This window comes from Fukomys damarensis, unplaced genomic scaffold (assembly GCF_012274545.1).
Source record: "Fukomys damarensis isolate Sample0158 unplaced genomic scaffold, DMR_v1.0_HiC HiC_scaffold_39, whole genome shotgun sequence".
NCBI classification, from domain to species: domain Eukaryota; kingdom Metazoa; phylum Chordata; class Mammalia; order Rodentia; family Bathyergidae; genus Fukomys; species Fukomys damarensis.
In genome coordinates this window covers 127,568,350-127,581,093 of record NW_022900951.1, presented here as the reverse complement: position 1 = coordinate 127,581,093, position 12,744 = coordinate 127,568,350, and the positions used below count along the sequence as shown (strand labels likewise).

General features: G+C 54.7%; 2 protein-coding genes across 3 annotated transcripts in view; one reads left to right on the top strand and one right to left on the bottom strand.

Moving 5' to 3' along the window:
- Tex28 (testis expressed 28) overlaps positions 1-3,035 on the top strand; it is a 39,043-nt gene extending 36,008 nt beyond the window's left edge. Inside the window, exons 6-8 of one of the 2 annotated variants that reach the window (XM_010628045.2) lie at positions 2,017-2,152; positions 2,404-2,694; positions 2,957-3,035. In XM_010628045.2, the coding sequence (XP_010626347.1) occupies positions 2,017-2,152; positions 2,404-2,694; positions 2,957-2,962 (433 nt within the window). In that variant the 3' untranslated portion in view covers positions 2,963-3,035. The other variant, XM_010628044.2, reaches the window with a different exon arrangement.
- LOC104864827 (medium-wave-sensitive opsin 1) lies at positions 3,020-9,435 on the bottom strand. The gene is made up of 6 exons (XM_010628046.1): positions 9,181-9,435; positions 7,785-8,081; positions 6,330-6,498; positions 5,596-5,761; positions 4,720-4,959; positions 3,020-3,130 (listed from the first exon to the last, which is right to left on the bottom strand). The coding sequence occupies exons 1-6, from the start codon at positions 9,317-9,319 to the stop codon at positions 3,020-3,022; spliced, it is 1,122 nt and encodes a 373-aa protein (XP_010626348.1). The 5' UTR covers positions 9,320-9,435.
- Positions 9,436-12,744: the final 3,309 nt, after the last annotated feature.

The following is a 12,744-nucleotide window of genomic DNA, read 5'->3' as shown; positions in this document are numbered from 1 at the left end:
AGAGGCTCTGGAAAGAAGTGGTTTGCGTCAGGGAAAGGGTGGGCTTGATAGCGACATAGTATCTTGGGAGTGTGTGGCTGCCTGGTCATTGTTGTGTATGCATTTTCAGTGGGGACAATAGCAGTTGGAGAGAAGCCCTGGAAATAGAGGAAGATTAGTGCACGATGGGCAGGTGCTACTGGAGGAAAGGAGATTGGGCTAGGGCGAGGGAGGGGAGGCCGGGAGAGTGTCCTTAAGACATACCATGTGTCATCCAGGAGAAGGAAGGACAGAGGGGGGCAGGTGGGAGAATGGCGAGAGGAGAATGAGGCATGTCTTGTACAGGTACCCATCCCTGACCCGTGTCATCATTATGTACTGCAAATGTGAACTGTCAAAAATTAAAAAGGCTGCATTGTTTATGAATACACTGCCTTATTCCAGCATCTATTCTCACGTTCTTGTCAATCTCATGATGACGCATGTATTAATTGACCTCATGCTCATGAAGGTGACTCACAATTCAGGTCTCCAATCCCTTGGTCATACCTGTCCCATGAAGGCAATGATGGCAGAGAGGAAGCTACTTGGGGGCTAGCTCTGGGCCAATGGCCCCTCTGTGGTTTGCTTCCTTAGCCCTGTGGTCGCCAACTCTCGTCCCCAGGGACCTGGGCATAGCCCAGTGCAGTGGTCCTTGTGGCACCCGTTGGGAGCTGTTGTGCTAGTCAGCTGTCTGCTGCGGTGAGAGAATCCCTGAGGAACTCACTCAAAGGTAGGGAGGTCGTTCCTGGCCCCAGTTCAGAGGCTTCACCTCAACGGTGCTCCCCCTGACCCTCCTTTGGGCCTGTGGTGAAGTGGGAATGTCGCGGCACAAGAGCCTGGCAGAGGAAAGCTGCACACTTCGTGGTCACCCAGGAGACTCCTCCCAAACTTCCCACCCCTCCATGGAAGAAGCGCTGATGAGCTCAGGCCCCTCAGGGTCCTAGCACCTCTGTGGCCCCTCTGAGCACTGCTGCTTCAGGGACCAAGCCTTCCACACACGAGTTTGTAGGCGCCTTGCAGATCCAAAGCACAGCCCGGCTTGCAGCGAGGGAGCCAGGCTTCTGTGTGGGAGGCGGGCAGGTGCCGGGGGTGGGCCAGATCGGAGTTCTGGTTTGCTGGTGTCTGCACAACCACTCTTTGCGCATGTGTGAAAGCCTGAGTTCAATCCCTGGAGCCGCAAAAAGAAACAAAGAAATGAAAGACTTCCAAGGATTCAGTCAGAGATCTGCCATCCCCAGCCCCCATCCACCAGCCTCACTGGCCTTGTTTGCTTTTTTGTTTGTGTGTTTGTGTTTTGAGACAGGGTCTCACAATGTCATTCAGGCTGGCTTTGAACTTGAAGTGATCCTCCTGCCTCAGCCTCCTGAGTGCTGGGATGACAGACGTGCGCCACCACTCCCGGCGGTGTTTTCATACTTTGAATACTCTTGTGTTTATAGACACAACAGGTGGTGTTTTTTTAACATCTCTATTGAGATACAATTTACATGTTATAAAATACACCATGTTAACTGCATTTCAGTGGTTTTTATTAAACGTACTGAGTCGTGCAACCATTACTATAATCCAGTTTTTTGCTTGGTTTAAGTAACAGCCATATGGAGATATTGTTCGCACCCTACCAATCTTGCCCGTTTGAAGGTACAGTCCAGTGGGTTTTAGTGGATTCCCTGAGTCGTTCAGCCAGAGAACCCTGGGGGCAGTAGCACTCCCTCCCTGCCCGCCCCGCCAGCCCCAGCCTGGACATTATGCGCACTTGGTCGCCTTCCGTGGAAGGATGGCTTCGTGGAGTCACTGCCGCTTGCAAAGCTCCGGGCCCAGAAGCACCCTCAGTATGGAGGTTAAGCTCTGCAGCACAGTTACTAGAGAGGACCTAGATGGAAGACAGAGCTGACAGTGTGCTTGTGACTGGGTGGCCTCTCTGAGGCGGGGCAGGGAGGCAGGCCCGGGAGCAGCAGTGGTCTTGAGCACTCTCTTGTCTCTCTTGCCCCTGAGACACGCACTGGTGGTGGAACAGATGGACGACCACCTGCAGAGGCATCGGAATGAGATTTACCACTTCCTGCAGAGCCTGGTGTGCACTGAAGAGAAGATGGCATACCTGTCCTACGAGCAAGCCAAGGAAATGTGGGTGAGAGCACCCCTCCCCGCTGCCCTCGCGACCCAGGGCCGGCACCTGTTTCCAGAAAAGCTGGGGTGGGTGGGAACGGCACCCCCATGGGGTGCTGGCGCTGTTGGCACAGGAAGGGCCTCCCGTGTCTCTCCCTCCCATCCTTGGCCCCAGCCCAGCTGGTTGCTCCATCCCTGCTATACCTGTACCCCTCCTCGGGTGCCTGTCCCGCACTTCCGGGGACAGCTCTGCCCTGTGTTTGCCACCTACAGGAGGTCATGGAGGCTTTCAAGAGCAGGCTGGCCAGACTGGAGGCCACGCAGCAAGCCACCCAGGTGGAGGTGACAACAAGGCTGTGGAGTGGCCCCCGGGAGGTTTTGCTCCGCTTCATGAGCCTGCTGCTTGTCCTTGTCTGCGTCGTCCTGGCGTGCGTCTCTACCGTGTGCTCCTGCCCTCTGCCCCCGGCCACTTGGCACCTGCGCACGTGCACTGTGCTCATACTGCTTGGGCTCGGGGCCCTGGCCTGGCAGAAGCAACATGCCATTGCTGCCACAGACTGGCAGGTGTGGGTCCCTTCCAGGTGGAGGCTGGATGCCGAGAACTCCAGGCCTCCATCAGGAGGACCTCCCGGGGCTGGTTCCCTCCCTCCTCCTGCTGTCCCTTTCTGATCCCTTGGTCATCCTGCACTTCCATGTTGCCACCTGGAGGTGTGGGAGTGTGGGAGATTAAAGCCCACTCATACCTGGCACCAGGACCCCTACGCAGCAGTGGCAGCCTCTGTGATTTGCTTGGTTCTGGCAAAGAGCGATTCCTTTTATTTCACAGGGATAGAAAGAAAGGGGGAGAGGCGCCCAGAGCCGCAGTGATTGGGCAGGAGGGAGGCAGCCCTTATGCAGGTGACACTGAAGACACAGAAGAGGCCTCCGTTTTGGAGGCGCTGGAGAGCTCGGAGCTGTCCTCAACCTTCTTCGCAAAAAGCTGCAAGATGCAATTTCGAAACTGGAAGGATAGAAAGTGTCACTCAGCACAGCAGGTAGGTCTGGGCCACTGGGCCGAAGGCGAGGCCTGGGGTGTCCCTGAGTGTCACCTGGCTGATGTAACACCTCTCCTCTTACCACTCCCACTTCTGTCTGGGGTCGGGTCGTTCTGTGTACACAGGACAGTCATATGTATCACCAAATTCAGCAGTTGATGGTCACTGCTGTGGGTTGATTTGTGTCCCCTAAAAGCTGTGTTCAAGTCCTGGCCACTGGAACCTGTGAGTGTGCCCTTGTGTGGAAATAGTCTTTGTACTAAGATGATATTCCTAGCTACCTGGGAGGCTGAGATGGGAAGATTGGAAGTCTGGGGCCAGCCTGGGCAACTTAAGCATGATCCTGTCTCAAAATCAGGAATGACAAGCGCCGAGGGTGGAGCATGGTAGGCAAGTACACCTGCCCGGCACCTGGAGACAGTTTAGGGAGCAAGGATGTGACTGGCATGTTCCTAGTCCAGCAATTTGGGCTCGAGGACTAGGTCAGGGACGCTGTAGCCCTCTCCCTCTCCTCTCCCCGCATCAGCAGGGTCTGCTATGTCTCACATCAGCACCACGCTGACCACAGAGCTTTGAAACCTGGAGTAGGACAGGGTCATCATATTTCGGCCTGTTTCCGATAACTTCAATTCCTCCCATCACCCAGACGCTCCAAAGTGAAGCGCGCCAGTGTTGGGATTCACAAGAAACAGACTAAATAGCAGAATAGACTCAGCTGCAGAGCTGGTGAGTCAGGCTGGGGAATTTGGTCAACGAATTCAGCCAGTATTGACCTCACTGAGTACCCATGCTGTGCCAGGCTCTGTGTTCTGGGGTACAGCAGTGAACATCAAGAGAACATCAGAGAACATCCCTGTCCTCATGGGCGCCCACACTGGAAAGTTCCCTATGCACATGGCAAGATGAGGTATCCCTGGAGCAGGCGGAGGCCCCTTGGGAAGACTGTAGAACCCAGGAGTACAGACATCTGTCCCCTGGAGGGGCTTCTGGAAGGGAGAGGGGAGAGCCAGAGACGCCGTGTGCCAGGGTGCTCCAGAATTCCCGAGGCGCAGCCAGCCCTAAGACCCTTGCGAAGACAGCAGACTGGCAGGGGAGGAAGTGCCCAGAACTCGATCGCAGGTGGAAGAGGAGGCCTGGGGTGCAGCGCTTGGCACTGGGCTCCAGCCCCAGCACACGAACAAACAGAAGACAGAGAGCTGGGAATAGCAGCGCACGCCTGCCATCCCAGCACTTGGGACTACAAAGAAGACCCTAGCTGACACACACACACAAAGGAAACACCTTGTAACTGCGCAGAAGACTCTAGGAACCATGGGCCACTTGCTGCCGATGCCCAGTTCTCCGGCTCAGGATGGCTGCAGTGGGGGAAGTCCACAGTGTGTCCACCTGAACTAACTCAGAGGGCCTGCCTACTTACGGGAGGACAAATTCGAGGAGCCAGGGCTTGCAAATGGAATGTGCAGAGGAAATGGGTCTGTGAGGACGAGGGGCCCCTACAGCAGCCCGTGTGCCGAGGGCTCCGCACTCAGTCCCTCGGGGTTCTGAGTCTGCTCACCTGCCGGTTCATGAAGACATAGATGACAGGGTTGTAGATGGTGGCGCTTTGGGCAAAGTAGGATGGCAAGGCAGCCACCAGAGGGTGGAACGAGTAGTGAGGATGGGCAGCGGCGAAGCACGCGAAGAAGGCATAAGGCCCCCAGCAGAGGCAGTAGGCTAGGACCATGACCACCACCGTGCGTGTCACCTCCTTCTCAGCTTTCTGGGTGGACTCGGACTCTTTCTGCTGCTTTGCTACCTGCAGGAGGTGGGTCGCTGAGTGGGAATATGCCCGGGGCTCAGCTGCTTGGGCTGAGAGTCACAGAGGTGGCACAAGGAGGGTGGCTGGGCCAGCTTCCACCTGTGGTCAGCGCAGGACCCACTGGGAGGGCCTCAGAGCAGGACCCGAGAAGCCCCTCGTCAGTGTCCCCTTCCCAGCTCTTCCACTCTTAGCAGGCTGCTGGGGGCGTCACTCCACAGTGGGGTGCTTGCCTGGCACACATGGGGCCTGGGCCCACCCCCCAGCACTGCGTGCACACACGGAACATAAGGACGGGTGAGAGCACAGATGTGGTAGAAAGCAGGGAGGGGCAGCTCCGGTTAAGGCGGGGACTGGCAGAGTGCCCAGTGTGATGCCAGACCCCTAGCTCTGCCACACAGAATGGGTTCTGATTCGTGACCGCCAACTGGGGCCCCAAGCAGGCTGCAGCCCCATCAGTGAAGTGGGCGAGAGACCTCAAGCACCTGCCCACAGTTGGCACGGAGAGCCGGCCACATGCTGGGAACAGATCAGCTCCCCAGGGAAAGGGCTGGGTGCGCCCCAGTGGCTCCAAAGAGGACAGGGGGGCTCCCCCAGGAAACAGGGGTGGGCCTCTCTCCAAACGCGGGACCTCACCACCCGGATGGCCAGCCACACATGCAGGTAACACAACACGATGACGCCGAGCGGGATAACGCAGCAGGTAACCATGAGCACCATCATGTAGGACTGCACGCCGGGGTGCGAGGTGCCACTCAACACGTCCGGGCCGCAGGAGGTCTTCAGACTGTGGGGCCAGTACCTGCGCGTCACAGTGCTGCGAGACCACCACCTCTGCCCCAGAATGTTTTCACCCTCCCAAGAGAACCCCCAGGTATGATTCTCGACAGATCTTTGCTCATTTTCAGGTCTGTGTCTCTTTCTGTCTTTTCCTTCTCTCCCATAATGGGGGTGGGACCCACGGCCTTCACACTGAGCTGCATCCCCAGCCCTTTTTAAATTTTTCATTTTGAGACAGGATCTCACTCAGTTGCTCAGGTTGGGCTCAAACTTGCCATCCTCCTATCTCAGTCTCCCAGAGTGCTGTGATTACAGGTGTGCACCACTGTGCCTGGCTTTTTTCTCTTTATGCCAGTAAAATACACGTAGCATGCAATTTTCCACTACGACATTCGGAACTTTCAGTGTTTGTCGTACAGCCATCACCACTCTGCTTCCCAGGGATTTCCGGCACTAGAATGGGCCTCAGCCACAATTCCATGCCACTGCCACATTTGAGTGACCCCCCCAGCACTGCGGGAGGCTGGAAGCCCAACAGCCACATGCTGCACATGCGGAGGAGTCACCCGCCAGCACCCTGGCACACTTACCTGCTCCAGCCAAAGAGGGGTGGGGCCATCCACACCGCAGACCAGACCCAGGAGAACACAATGTCCACAATAGCCAGCTTGGCATCAAACCGCACGTTACCAAAGGGCTTGCACACCACCAGCCACCTCTCCCAGGAGATGATGGCCAGGGACCAGAGGCCTGTGATGCCTGCAGATGGGGGCCCTTGGCCTGGGGCCACCCCACTGAGCCCCCGACTCCGTCCCTCCTCCTCCGCTGCCACCACTTGGCCGCTGAGTTTGGTGCCTGCCAGGCATGGGAGCCAAGGCTGCTGTTGTCCCAGCAGAGCAAGGAGACGGGCGGCCTTGGGTTTTCTTCCTTCCAGAGCAAGTGCGCTAGTGTCAGCCGCACCTCTGACCGGGCCACCAGGAAAAGGCGTGCTTTTCATGTCCCTTTCTAGAGGTGGCGACTTTTCAGAATCTCACTCACTTTCTTTGCTCAACTGAAACTTTACGGTGTCACTAATGTTTCAATAATAAGTACTTTTAATACTGAAATTTTCTTTCTTGTTTTTCTAGGATTTTTTTTTTTTTGAGACAGGGGTCTGGCTATATACTCCAACCTGGCATTGAACTCATAAGTAGCCCAGGCTGGGCTTGAACTCACAGTGACCCTCCTGCCTCAGCCTCCCAAGTGCTGGGATGACAGGTATGTACCACCACACTCAGCTCTAATACTAGTAAAACTCTGTTGTCACTAATCCTCATTTAATACTTTGGTAACTGTTTTTGTGGAAATTTATTTATTATTAATAATCTTAGAGCTAGGTATGGTGGCATACAACTGTCATCCCAGCACATGGGAGGCTGAGGCAGGAGGATCTCTGCAAGTTTGTGGCCCGTGTAGGCTACACAGTGAGTTCAAGGTCAGCCTGAACTACACAGCAAGACTCTGTCTCAAAAAAACAAAATAATGGTCTGGGGATGTAGCTCAGTGGCACCAAGCCTGCCTCACAAGTGAAAGGTACTGAGTTCAATCCCAGGACAAAAACAACAAAAACCTAATAATAATAATAATAATAATAATAATAATAATAATAATATTCTTTCATTGGTAACAGTTTTTCAAAATAACTGACTGCCCTTGTGACCCGTTGTTTGTGTTTCAAACATTCTGGGAGAGCTGAGGATATCTGTGGCACGAAAACTTGGGCAGAACTGGTGGCTATTCAACTCCTGAATGGGACAAAGACTTATCGTGAGGAGCAGGAGTGGTGTTGCACACCCGTAAAGCCACCACTCAGAAGGCTGAGGCAGGAGGATGGCCACAAGTTGGAGGCCAGCCTGGGCTTCATAGTAAGCTCAAGGCCAACCTAAAGTACATAACGAGGCCTCGTCTCAAAAACCAAAACTAAATCAATCAGCGCTCAGAGGGAAGCCTGCAGAACCCCCACCCGCGGTGACCTTGCTCACACTGGGCCACTCAGCCCACCTTACCACACAGGGAGACGGTGTAGCCCTCCACCATGCACAGAGGATGGCCCAGCACGAAGTAGCCATAGATCTGGTTCACGACGCTGATGGTGCCAGTGATGAGTGTTTCTGTTAGGTCGGTGACCGCCAGGTTCACAAGGATCCAGTTCAGGGGGTGGCGCAGCTTCTTGAAGAGCATAGTGGCCACTAGTACAAGCCCATTGGTAAAGGCAGACGCAATGACCACAATGATCATCCAGGCGCTGGTGAGGCGGTACACCCACCTGGGTGCGATGTGGTGTTTGGGGCCATGGAAGGGGCCTGCGGGGGGGGCAGAACCCCCATGCTGCGCCCTGATCCTGCCTGTCCTGCACCCCCTCCCTGGGAAGCAGATACCCTAGAGCCGGCACGTGGAGGCCTGAAGGCTGGCCCCCCGCAGGGCCCTTGCCCTCTTCATCCCGGCGGAGCCTTGCTGCTACCTCATGGGGTCCCGTGGAGTGTGATTTAGATTCAAACGCCCAGGTGTTGACAGCCAAGCCACCCAGTGGCACAATCCTGTCAGGGACAGTGGCAAGGGACAGTGGCCCGGCCACATGGCAGGTTCAGTGTAATTTATGTGCTCTGGGCAGCAGTGCTGGTGTCACTGTTCTGGGACTAGTGTTTGCATGTGGGCAGATCTGTGCTGCGACTACAGCTAATGACACACGAGTCTGTTCTGACTCATAGTGGGGACAAGGAGATTCAGATGCAAACTCCACAGCACGATGCAACACAACTTGGGGACAGAGAAATGCAGAGAGGACTGTGGCCCTTCTTCCTCTCCCATGCATGGTGTCACCACGAAACAACAGACCCCTGGAACGCTGTGCCACCCTTGGCCTGGGCCATCCCAGCTGCCAGTACCCCAAGAGTGGCCATCTCAGGGGACTGTCCACTTGAGGCCCTGCTGGGGTTTCCGGGAAAAACAAGGTACCGGGTGTGCCTTCTCTAGCCTCCCAGCCTCTGACTCCAGGAAGCCCAGGGCCAGCAGATTCCCTGAGTTGCTAGTTGGCCTCTGGAGGAGCAGAGGGAGTCAGTGAACTCTGGGATGGGTTCTCAAAGCCTACGCAGATAAACCTATGCAGCTTACAAATTCACAAGCTGAACCTATGTGACGGGCGTGGTGGCACACACCTGTCATTCTACTACTCAGGAGGCTGAGGCAGGAGGATCTCCACGAATTCAAAGCTGGCTTGAACTACATAGTGAGACTGTCTCACAAAACCAGAAAAGTAAATAAATAAAACAATAGCTGGGCCGAGGATTTAGCTCAGTAGTGCTGCTGCTTACCTTGCAAGCACAAGGTCCTGAGTTCAATCCCTGGTACCAAAAAAAACAGTAGCTGTTGTGCTATGTGATGTCATCATGGCACCCCACTCACCTCGCGTGGAGTTGCTGTTGGTGTAGGTGAACAAGTTGGCCTGGGTGCTGTCCTCGTGGGCATCCTGCGCCTGTGCGCCGGCCAGCACGTATGGGCCCCAGTGCTGGACCATGGCTGCAAAGACTCTGTCCCTGCTCATTGCGGGCAGGGCACGCTTTATACCCCACTGGATGAGCCGCCACTCAGCTCCTCACTGGGAGGCTCCCAAACTCTGCCCCCTCTGATCCCTTAATTGGGCCCAGACTTAGACCTCCCCTCAGGCCAGCCAGCGAGGGCAGGCAGCTCAAGAGGATTTGCAGCAACCGGACCAGGACCTCGCCTGCCCCCTGTCCAGGGTCTGCTGTTCCATTAGGCTGAGCCCCATGCCCACATCCCCTTTTTATTTTTTGGCTGTTTTGGAGACAGGATCTCACTCTGTAGCCCAGGCTGACCTCACACTTGCAGCAATTCTCCTGCCTCAGCCTCCTGAGTGCACCACCACACCCTGCAGACCCCCTTCTCTGTAGAGATCTGGCAGGGATGAGGCCCAGTGCGTTCTCTCCCAGGGCCACTGGGCCACAGCCACCTTGGTGACAGTCTATAGACGGCTGACCTGTTCTCCCACCACAGTCCTGCTCCCTGCTCCTTTAGCACCTCCGTCAGTGCCCACGTCATCACTGCGGTCCCCAGAAGGACAACTGCTCCTGGGACACAGGGGAGCCCCGGCTGCAGGGCTTGGGGCCAGAACCAGGCAAGACCTGATTGGTACCATAGCAAGGACAGCTGCCAGGTGCCAGGCTTGGGATTATGGACAGAATGGAAGGGTGCTGATGCAGCCTTGCCACTAGGACACATGTGCACCTGAGAGCTTGTATTCGGGTAGCAACAGCAACACTCTTCACGGGAGGCTAAGAGGGAGAAACAACCCAGGTCTATCAACAGATGAATGAAACATGTGGCAGAATGTTACTCAGCCGTGAAAAAGGAATGGGGAGCTGATCATGCTGCATCGTGGCTAAATCTCAATGCATGCAAATGTTTGCAAAGTAGGACTGAAAGCCAGGTGTGGTGGCACATGCCTGGCGTCCTAGCATTCCAGGAGGTTGAAGCAGGAGGATCACTGAATTGGAGGCTGCCCCTGAACTACACAGTGAGACCCTGTCTAAACAAAACATGAAAAGAAAAGAAAAAAAAGAAGAAAATTAGAGCTGGGGATGTAACTCAGTTTGCTTAGCATGCATTAGGCCTGGGTTCAAGTCCCAGTAGCCTAGCCCCCAAAATGATCAAAAATTGAATTGTGAATGGTGCAGCTACTGTGGAAAATAGGTTAGCAGCTCCTCAAAAAATTAACCAGTTTACCAAAGAATTATCACTTTATCCCAGAGAAATGATCCTAAGTAGCTCCTTGGCCTGAAGCTATTAGTGACAAAGCTCACGGCAGGCTTGACGGCTGTGCACCAAATGAAGGTGACAGGGGCCCTGGGGTCCCTAATTAGTTCTCACTCAGGAGCCCGCTGCAGAGGCCAGATGAGAGACTAAGAGGGATGACGCAGCTGAATCCGGCGGGAGCTCAGCTGCAAAAGCCGTGCTCTTCTGCCATCTTTCTTTTCTGTTGTTGGAGACACAGTCTTGCTGTGGAGCCCAGGCTGCCCTACAACTCGCAGGGATCCTCCTGCCTCAGCCGCCCATCCTCTGCTGGGACCCCAAGGGTGCCAAACTTTCCACCTTGCCTGTGAGCCCTTTGGGACAGAGGGGGTCCGTACAAGTGGGACTCTGGTTGCCCCCACCCACCCTGAAGACTTGTCTTGGCTGGGCCGCTGGGCCACCGAAGGCAGAAGCCAGGAAGTGGGGGTCGGTGCTAATCGAGGATTGGGGCTAGCAGGAGATCAGAGCCCAACCGGCCTAAAGCAGCTTAGTGCCCGCCTACCTGCTGGAGAGTCCCCACGTCCCCAAGGCCCTGCACCACACTTACAGGAGTTGGGGCAGTCAGACCTCAGGCTGTCAGGCTGTCCCTAATCCACCTTCTCCCCTCCGGGCCGCCCCACCCTGGCTGAGCTGATTAGGGTCCCCCGCTATCTGTCACCTTCATTCAGCCCTCAGCCCCATCCACCTGGCCCTTTGTCTTTGAAGGTAAAAGACGCACGACACCAAATTTGCCATCTGCAGCACCATTAAATGTCCCTTGGCGGTGTGGAGCAGTTACCTCACCAACATTCATGAAGCCCTGACTCCTTGCTCTACCTGCTCTCGTCCTGCTTATGGTGGCCTTGGCAACTCTAGGTACCTCCTAGATCAGAGTGCTACAGTTTGTCTCTATTTTCTGGCTTCTGTCCTTAAACACTGTGTCCTTCAAGGTCATCTATTGCCTTTCATTTGTATTGGGAATAGATTCAGGTCTGGGTTTGCTTTTTTGTTTTTTGAGACAGGGTCTGGCTATGTAGTTCAGGCTGGCCTTGAACTCTCTGTAGCCCAGGCTGGCCTCAAACTCGCAGAGATCTTCCTGCCTCAGCCTCCCAAGTGCTGGGATGACAGACATGTACCACCAAACCCGGTTGTATTGGGTTTCAGACTCACACAACAATTCACATTGCTTTTCAATCTGGCTGTGTCTATGGGGATCGTCTTCCACAGCGACCCCGGCCTTTCAAACTCACCCCCAGCAGGCAATGAGGGGCACCCAGAAGGTCTGAGTGCAACTCGTCAGCACCGCAGTTCTGATCATTGTTAGGACCACACGGTTACCAGGGAGAAGACACCCAAAGTTCTCTTAGTTTGCAACATCACAACACTGTATGCAGGAAAAGGCTTGAAAATTATTTTGATTATTTCTGTCTTCATCTCTTTTTCTTTCTTTTGCTCAGGCTGACCTTCAACTCCTGGACTCATGCCATCCTCCTGCCTCCCAAAGGACAGAGACTACAGGCCCATGCTCAGTTGTGTGTGTGCGTGAGTGTGTGCACCAGGGACTGAACCCAGCCCTTCACACTGAGATACATTGTACTGAATTTTTTTCTTGCCAAGAAGAATCTTGCCAAGGTGCTAAAGCTGCCCAGGCTGGGCTCAAACTTGTGACCCTCCTGCCACAGCCTCCCAAGTAGCCATAATTACAGGAGTGTGCTGCCGTAATTGGTTTATTCCAGACAGGATCCATATTTACAATCTAATTCAGAACCAAGCCTTAGGTTGTAGAGAATTTCTACTGAAATTAAACTACTTAGTGTTTACTTTTTAAAGAGGCTTCAAAACATGTATTTTTCAAAGCCCTCCACAAAAGAACAAAATACTGAGGGGAACAAGGGCGTCAGGGTTTGGCGGGGGCAGGGCTGCACTGGACGGCAGCTTGTCCGCTTAGGCCCAGCGGGGCCTGCCGGGAAAGTGGCGGCAGGGCCTCCTGGGCACCACACGCGCAGCCGGCTGGGCAGTGTCGCTTCTCCAACATTGTCACCGCTGGATGAATATGAAGTGTAAGCTGTTTTCATCAAACTTCAGACAAGATTGGGCTTTGAAGCTGGGTTAGGCTAGGGACTGGTGTGTCTGTCTCTTGTCTCCTCCTCCCCGCTTCTTCTTCTTCTTTTTTTTTTTTTT

Bases quoted from the DNA above. Each gene is read 5' to 3' on its own strand.
- LOC104864827 (XM_010628046.1), bottom strand. From the start codon at position 9,319: ATGAGCAGGGACAGAGTCTTTGCAGCCATGGTCCAGCACTGGGGCCCA. The intron at 8,082-9,180 runs GTGAGTGGGGTG...CCCCCCCCGCAG, and splicing joins CAACAGCAACTCCACGCGAG to GCCCCTTCCATGGCCCCAAA. The intron at 6,499-7,784 runs GTAAGGTGGGCT...CCCCATCTGCAG, and splicing joins CTACACCGTCTCCCTGTGTG to GCATCACAGGCCTCTGGTCC.